General features: G+C 39.8%; 1 protein-coding gene across 1 annotated transcript; it reads right to left on the bottom strand.

Moving 5' to 3' along the window:
• Positions 1–6,626: 6,626 nt before the first annotated feature.
• LOC119537331 (olfactory receptor 958-like) lies at positions 6,627–7,589 on the bottom strand. Its single transcript, XM_037839831.1, has one exon. The coding sequence runs from the start codon at positions 7,554–7,556 to the stop codon at positions 6,627–6,629; it is 930 nt and encodes a 309-aa protein (XP_037695759.1). The 5' UTR covers positions 7,557–7,589.
• Positions 7,590–9,012: the final 1,423 nt, after the last annotated feature.

Below are 9,012 nucleotides of genomic sequence, written 5' to 3'. Positions count from 1 at the left end.
CAAGAAGGCAGTCACTGCAGAGATGATTCACATTCCATAAGCCAGTCTGTTTTTATGTTTAGTCTCTCTATTCATATCCCTTTTGTTTCCTTCAGTATCCATTTAGTAACATCATATTTTAAAGCTCTAGATTCTTACAGATCTACTAAAGGAAATTAGAATAAAAATGTAACTGGCAGTAGTATCCAGGGTGATGGCAGAAGAATTAATCAAAGTATGAGAGTCACAAAGATTTGAGACCATTTTGTAAAACTGCTTCTTAATTGGAGATTTTCTTCCAGGTATTTTAACCTTTCATTTTAATAAGACACATTGATCTCTTTTGGTCCCAGATTCTGTGTCTTGGATATCCTTTTCCTCAATACTACCTATTGCAGGTGCCCTAGAGACTCTATCGTGTTAAACAGCATCTCCTGCTGAGATGATGAGCTGTGCAGAGTGTTGGGGAAATATGCAGATGTACTAAGAGTTTTCAAACTAACATAAAAGAAGTGACTTAACACCATACCACACTGTTAAAGTGTTAAGGATTGGTGAGGGGTGTTTTTAAGATTTCTCCGCTATTAAATTCATCCAAGAGAGCATGTTCCAGTGGAGCTTGTAAGGAGATGTTGCTCTGTCTGGAGATGAAAATAACAGAGAAAAGAGAACTTTAGCCATAACTAGCTGTAATGGGCTGAGGAGCAAAAGTAGGACTGAAGCCTGACAATTGCCAGATGTCCCACCTTCCTCTCTGTACTCCTTTCCCTCATATAAACCATTTTTCTTGAGTCATTCTATCAGACCTTCCTTTCTTTCACTCTCCTAGCCTGGATCCCACAATTCTAGACATAATATTTTGGAAACCGCTTTTGGCTAATGCAAAAATAGAAAGTAAGGAATATGCAAATGGGCCAATGCAGAAAAAGTAATATTGATTTAAGGGTAATAGTTATGCAAACTTCTATCTGAACCAGAAACATTCATGATTACTAATAATCTTCCTAGAAAAGGTCAAAATTAATAGTTTGGTGTGATTATGGCAAAGTGTTCTATAACATTTGGCTTCTGGCCTTTAGAGAAATTGTGTATTTTATATTCTTCCAGAGAACAGAAGAAGGCAATGAGGGAGCTCCATTTTACTGAGTTCTTAGGAAGTTCTGGGGGCTTGGTATCGCAAGGTTTTGTTGGAGAACTAGGACAGCAAAAGTCGGCCCAATATAGCAAGAACAAAGGCCATATATCTATATCTATTTCTATCTATGTAACCTATCTGTCTCTATATCTGTTTATATTTCTATTTATGTGTCTATCATCTATCTGTCTGTCTGTCGTCTATCTATCTATCCAAGTAGCCCATCAGGTCAAACATAATTGCCAGTTCCACCCTAATAATCTAGTTATAATGAGGAAAGAGCAGTGCCAACCCAGAAGAACTTATGTGATATAAAGATGAGGCAGGGGTTCAGCATAGGTAGAATTTTCTGCATGACTAAAATATGCAGATGGATAATCCCTCATAGAGAATACTAGAGGATTGTTTCTGTGGAGATGAAGAAACATAAAGCTCCATGACTTCCGGTGTTACCTTTTGTCATCCCAGCCTTCTCAAAGGGCCTGATCCCACCTCTGGGTAAGCCACAGAGCTCACAGGCATACAAAGACCACAGCTGACACCCTGTATCTCAGGAAGATCAGACTAGGGCATCAGGAGGAGAATCTCTCTGTCTAGGGCTTCTCTCAGCTGAGATAAAATAATCATATGCTGTGACAATGTTTGGTACTTTTGCCTAATGAATATTCCAAGGTGCTGACACCATCCCTTTGGTGTTTTATGGGTGCAATGCTCATGTACTGATTGGGACTGGGAGAGGGAAGTTGAGTGACTTCTGAGGTGGGTGTGGTTGTGTTCTTGAACTTCCAAGGTGAAAGGAGATTCTTTATATGAGCAATGGCAGTGGCCATTTACCTCATGCCCAAGAGAATTGTCCAAAAAGCTATCTCCAGTACAAAGATGAAAGAAACAGTACATTCCTAGATATGAGAGTGGATCCCACCCACATGGGCCTGCTGAAGGCACAGTTCCTACTGTGTGTGTGAGGTGCTGCAGAGTTCCCCTTATGCTCACCATGTTCTATAATGTCCATTCCTTCATGGCCCAGCCCTGATCAGCAATTCAACCAGTGCCCTGGTGAGACCAAGTCAGATCCACTCCTAAACACTGTCAACACAGCCTTGAAAAGAGTTTTCAAACTCAGCTGGCCTCTATAACAGAGGTCAGCAAACCAGGGCCTTGGGGCAAATCCTGCCCACTGCCTATGTTTGTAAAGAAAGTTTTATTGGAACACAGCAAATCCATTTTTTAATGCAATTTTATTGAGATATAGTCACATACCAGATAATCATGCAGAGTGTTCAATCAGTTGTTCACAGTATCATCACATACTTGTACATTCATCACCAAAATCAAATTTTTAATATTTTCATTACTCAAAAAAAAAAGAAAAAAGAATAAAAATTTAAAAGACACTGAAAACATCCCATACCCCTTATCCACACCCCCCCCCCATTATTTATTCATTTTGGGGGGTTTATTTTTTTACTCATCTCTTCATACACTGATACACGGAATACCAGTAGCAAGGTTTTCACAATCACACAGTCACACCATGAAAGCTATATAGTTATACAATCATCTACAAGAATCAAGGCTACTGGATTACAGTTCAACAGTTTCAGGTATTTCTTTCTACCTATTCTAATACACTAAAAACTAAAAAGGGATATCTATATAATGCATGAGAATAACCTCCAGAATGATCTCTCAACTCTATTTGAAATCTCTCAGCCACTGAAACTTTATTTTGCTTTACTTCTCTTTCCCCTTTTGGTCCAAGAAGGCTTTCTCAATCTCACGATGACAGAGCCACCAGGGTCATCCCCATGAATCATGTCCCACATTGCTAGGGAGATTTATACCTCTGGGAGTCATGTCCCACATAGGGAGAAGGGCAGAGTTGGCTTAGAGAGAGAGGCCACATCTGAGCAACAAAAGAGATACTCTGGGGGTGACACTTAGGCATAATTATAAGTAGGCTTACTTCTCTTTGCTGTAGTAGGTTTCATGAGGTCAAGCTCATAAGGGTTTGACTTATTAAATTAGTAGTCCATAATGTTTGTGAGAATTCAGGAATTCCCCAGGTAGGGAAGTTTAATATTTCCACCTTTTTCCCCAGTCACTCAAGGGTGCTTTGCAAATAGTTTTTATTCTCTGCCCAAATTACTCTGGGATATATCGGGGCTTCCCACTAACCTGTAAAAACCAACTAGACCTCACTCCCTATTCAAGCTTCCATATAATTACAGTGGTTGAATAAAATGACCATACAAGATAAATTGGATAGTTTGCTACAGAAAATACAGATTTTTCCACCAAATAAACATCTCTTCCTTTGGTCTCACTCAGAAGTTGAGGTTTTAAAACACTGTCAATATTGTCCTAAACCCTTTAGTTTGATTTGCCTTAGTCCTAACTAGATCAGCCTCATTCATATCTCTAACTGAAGTATGATCTCTTTTTCAGCCTTTTAAACAATTGCTGCATGGCGGAATGTTGATTTCCATAGCTGCCAAACTCTAGTTCTGAGTCTCAGGTGTCACACAGATACCTGAAATTCCAGGGAACAACCAGGTTTTACACAAAGAGCTCAGCATCTCAGAATTTAGAAATAATCCTAACAACTTAGGAGTAGATGTGACAGCTGTAAGAGCTTACAATTTAGGAAACTTTACAGTTCCCTGATAACCTATGCTTTCGATTTCAATTCTCAGAGTTTGCACATTATAGTTAGTCCCTATTAGTGAGGCATTATAATATTTGTCTTTTTGTTTCTGGCTTATTTCACTCATACTGTCCTGAAGGTTCATTCACCTAGTTGCATGCCTCATAGCTTCATTCCTTCTTGTCACCACTCAGTAGTCCATTGTATGTATACATGACAATTCACCCTTCTGCTCATCAGTTGATGTACCCTTAGGCCACCTCCATCCATTGCCAAACATGAATACTGCCACCATAAACACCAGGGTACAAACTCTCTCAGTGTCTGCTTGTCTGAAAATATTTTAAACTCTCCCTTATTTTTGAAGGACAGTTTTGCCGGATATAGAATTCCTGGTTGTCAGTTTTTCTCTTTCAGTATCTTAAATATATCATACCACTGTCTTCTCACTTCCATGGTTTCTGCTGAGAAATCTGCACATATTCTTATTGAGCTTCCCTTGTATGTGATGGATTGCTTTTCTCTTGCTGCTTTCAGAATTCTTTGTCTTTGACATTTCACAATCTGATTATTAAGTGTCTTATTATAGGTCTATTTGGATCTGTTCTTTTGGGGGGTACACTGTGCTTCTTGGATCTGTAGTTTTATGTCTTCCACAAGAAATGGGAAATTTTCAATGATTATTTCTTCCATTATTCTTGCTGCAATTTTTCCCTTCCCTTCTCCTTCTGGGACACCCATGGCACGTATGTTCATGTGTTTCATGTTGTCATTGATTCCCTGAGACCCTGCTCGTATTTTTCCATTCTTTTCCTTATCTGTTCTTTTGTGTATGCAATCTCAGATGTCCTATACTGTAGTTCACTAATCCTTTCTTCTGCTTCTTCAAATCTGTTGTTAGTCTCCATTGTGTTTTTCATCTCTTATATTGTGCCTTTCATTACCATGAATTCTGTCATTTGTTTTTTCAAACTTTCGATTCCTTTCTTATGTTTGCCTAGTGTCTTCTTTATATCTCCCCTCAACTCATTGATTTGATTTTTGAATTGATTTAGCATGTTTATTTGAACATCTTTAGTTAGTTTGCTCAACTCCTCTATCTTGTTTGAGGTGTAAGTTTGTTCCTTTGACTGGGCCATGTCTTCATTTTTCCTAGTGTGACTTATAATTTTTTGTTGGTGTCTAGGCATCTAGTTCCCTTGATTAGTTCATTCTAGAGGTCATTTTTGCTTTTTCACATAGGGTTTCTTGTTGTTTGGCTTTGTTCTTTATCTGTTTTTGGCATTAAGTTCAACTTATTTTAGACTTCTACAATAGCTTCTGTTTAACTGATCAGAACTTTTTAGCTCTTGTTATTCTGACTCTTGCCTTGCCTTTATGGAAACTTTTTTTTGAAGGGGTGTCTACCCAGATATGATTGAACCCAATCAGATTTTCCCATTCCAGACAGACCCAGTTCTCAGGAGGAGGGTGTAATCAGCAACCTGAAGATGTAACCTGAGGATGAGAGCCAGCAGGTTGTCAGGCTTTTTGTGAGGCTTCCAGACTCTGTGCATTTCCGCTCCTGCCCAGCAGGTGGCACTTGTCAGCCTGCAGCTCGCCATAGGCATAAAGAAGTGTGGTGCCTTTAATTCTCACCAGAATATGTCTCTGTCAGTAGAGGCAAAAGACAAGCTTAAGCTATTTCTTTTTTTTTTCCTGCCTCTGGGGCCTGAATTCTCTGAAGGAGGGCCACCATTTGAGCTGCACCCCCTCCCCCTTTTATTGGGGAAGGTACACCTGTATGGAATTATCTCCTTCACTTGACTTCTTACTTTGTCTCTGAGACCTATCTTAACTCCACCCTTGCCTGGGTCAATGCTGACAATTGGAAATGCCTGAGGTTTTCTCCAATGAGCTACTTAGAATATTTGGGGGAATAAAAGGAAAAAAAAAATTCCCTTTCAGAGGCAGTCCCAAGCCCCCAAGGTTTGCCAGTCAAGAGCTAGAATTGGTACCTGGCTCTATGTGCCCCTTTTCTTGGGGTACGGCCCCTTCACAGTATTCTGACCTCAGCCAACTCCAAAAGCCTTTTTATTTTTTATTTTAGTTTATTTTATATTTTTTTCCGCTAGCTCTGCCTCTTATCTGCCAGGAACCTCCTATCATTGTTCCTTTCCTGCTTGCTCCAGGTTTATCTGTGCTCATAACTTGCATTCAGTAGTCCAAATGTGTTAAATACAACTTTATTGAAGCTTGGTTGAGCTACTTTCCCTTGCTTGTAGTGGGGATCACTTCTGCTTCCCACAGGGAAGTATTCCATCTCAGCCTACCATGTCAGTAGGAGAGAAGCACCAGGCTCCACAGTTTGGGAACTTTACTTACAGTTCTGTGCTGCAATCTCAGCCCTTCCCCCATCCCAGACTGGTTTACAATGTCTATCCGGTCATACATGTCCCCCAAACAGTTGTTCCAAACAGACTCTGGCAATTTCCTAGTTTCTCTATAGGACTAACTAAATACCACACCTTACCATGCTGCAATCTTGCCCCACCTTCTAGGGGTTGCTCCACATCCATTTTTAAATATTCCTTCTATGGCTGCATTCATGCTTCAAGAACAGATTTGAATATTTATAACAGAGACCATAAGGCCAACAAAGCCTAAAAATATTTAGTATTTTGACCTTTAGAGAAAGTTTGCTAGTGAGCTATTCTTTGAGAATAGGGAAGACATCACAGTCTCATATCAATCTGAATCACTTCCCAGGTGTGTTTATGAAATAATAAAAAAACTTACAACTGGCATGGATAGATTTTTTTGAATTATTTTACTACCCAAATGAAAAGAAAAACACTTTTACCGACAAGTGGACTAGTGACCTCCTTACGAAGTAATCTGGCCCCCCACAAGTTTCTTCAGGGCTCCTTTAACTTCTTTGTTTCTCAGAGTGTAGATTGTGGGGTTCAGCATGGGGGTGACTACATTGGCAAAGATCTGCACTGGAGTGACCAGCACCTCGCTCAAGGATGGCTGGGTGTAGACGAGGGCACAGGGTCCAAAGAACAGCGTGACCACCGTGAGGTGGGAGACACAGGTGGAGGCCGCCTTGCGCCTCCCCTCAGCAGAGTTCATCTTGAGGATCACAATGACGATGCGGACGTAGGATGCAAGGATGAGGAGGAAGCAGGTCATGGGCACAACACCGATGTTGGTGAAGCTCACCATCTCAATGACAAAGGTGTCACCACAGGCCAATTTGACCACAGGGAAGATGTCACAGAAGAAATAGTCCACCACGTTCGACCCACAATACGGCAGCTGGAAGGTCAGTGTCGTGAGAACTGTGGCATGAAAGGAGCTGGTGAACCAGGTGCCGGCAGCCAAGAAGGCACACACCCTGCGGTTCATGATGATGGTGTAACGCAGGGGGTGGCAGATGGCAGCAAAGCGGTCATAGGCCATCACCGTATACAGCAGGCTCTCAGTGCAGCCCAGTAAGTGGTAAAAGAAGACCTGGGACATGCAACCACCCAGTGAGATAACATGGTTCCTCACCAACAGGATGGCTAACAACTTTGGGGTGCTCACAGAAGAGAAACTAATGTCCAACACTGAGAGGTTGCAAAGAAAGAAATACATAGGGGTATGGAGGCGGGAATCAGATCTCACAGCTAAAAGGATGAGCAGATTTCCCAGCAGAGTGCAGAGGTAGAAGGTCAGGAAAACAGCAAAGAGCACGGTTTCTTGCCCCTCTGTGTTCGGGATGCCCAACAGGATGAATTCTGTTACCGAAGTGTGGTTCTGTATCGCCATAGAAGTTAGACTTTATCCTGAATAGAGGAGAAAAATCACAGTAAGGTGAATCAGTTTCCATTGCTTACTACCCTTCCCATTGTTCATGCAAGATTGGAAGAAATATGGCATAATCATTAGATTCATAAAGAGAAGGGCAGTTGTAGCTGCTATTAGTGAAAGGACCAGCAAATATCCCTGAAAAGGAAGTCTGGTCTGGGAGTGAGGACTGAATGCAGCCAACTAGATAAGTAAATTAGTGTCATCAGGTAAAGAAAAACAAATGACCAAGAGAGTCGAAGCATGGAGGATTAAGATAGGAATGGAAAGACAAAGAAAGGAAAGGAAATGGAGCAAAGAAGAGGGAAAAGATGACACATTAATATTTTGCATAGAATTTTCTAACTAAGCCTCAGTATAATCCTGTAAGATAAGTATTACTATTTCCATTTCATAAATGCTTAAAAAATAATTCAGGTAAGTTAAATAACCTGTCTGACTTCTCATATACAGCAGGTAAGAGGTCCTGAATTCAAACCAAAGGATGCTAAATTCATTTCTTTATAGTTGGGAAAGACAAAAATAGCTATGGAAATGCAAATAAAAGGAAAATTAATATATTTTCCGAACTGAAAGGATTTTAAGGATGATTTAGTTTAATCATTTTTTTTTTTTTAATTTGGACTTCTTCAACCACAACCCTAAGAAGTATCTATACACAAATGCTTAAAATAGTGAAAAAAAATTTTTTCCCAGGTCTTATCATTCCATCTGTACAAAATCCTGGCTTTCCTGTTCCTTTTTTGTTGTTTTAAGGTAAATTTCAATTTTCACTGTAAATCTTACCCATTGGACTTAGACTTACTTTTGGGGGACATAATAAACAAGACTTGTAGAAAAATCCTCAGAAATCTGGAAGCAAATAACAGTCCTCTGTGCTTTGGTTTAAACATGTCTTATGTTGTTCAAATGCTATTTAAGAGAATTGGCATTGAGTTTCTCCCTGATATTCCTTGTATTCCCCCCATCTTTTTTGTCTGCTGTTGTTGATCATTCTGTAATGAATTACACAATGAAAAATGCTACAACTGCCTTCCTTACTGTATTTCTTTTAGTGCACTCTAAGATTTCATCAGCCATCAAAGCAACTATAACACCTGAAACTGAATTTTCTCATATGTGAAATTGTAGGGAGGTTTTCACACTAGTTTCTATATTCAGTGCCAGAACCACCCTTTTTGGTATCTTTTGCCAAAAGATATAGTTATTATTTATATAAAGTTATTATTTATATAAAGTTATTATTTATAGTCTTCCCATTTCATCCTTTTGGTATTCACCCATCATTCAAGCCTATCAAAGCCTACTCATGGGTTATGCCTGTTATCTAATATAGACTCTATTCTTTGCAGCATGATGTGCATGGTACAGTTATGAAATTGCTAATGTTTCCCATTGAAGTTTTGAGGGAGTATTC

The sequence above is a fragment of the Choloepus didactylus genome, chromosome 6, assembly GCF_015220235.1.
Source record: "Choloepus didactylus isolate mChoDid1 chromosome 6, mChoDid1.pri, whole genome shotgun sequence".
Classification (NCBI taxonomy): domain Eukaryota; kingdom Metazoa; phylum Chordata; class Mammalia; order Pilosa; family Megalonychidae; genus Choloepus; species Choloepus didactylus.
Note: the sequence above shows the minus strand (reverse complement) of the source record. Positions and strands in the feature narration are given on the sequence as shown.

Excerpts from the sequence above, each read along its gene's own strand:
- LOC119537331 (XM_037839831.1), bottom strand. The coding sequence starts at position 7,556 with ATGGCGATACAGAACCACACTTCGGTAACAGAATTCATCCTGTTGGGC.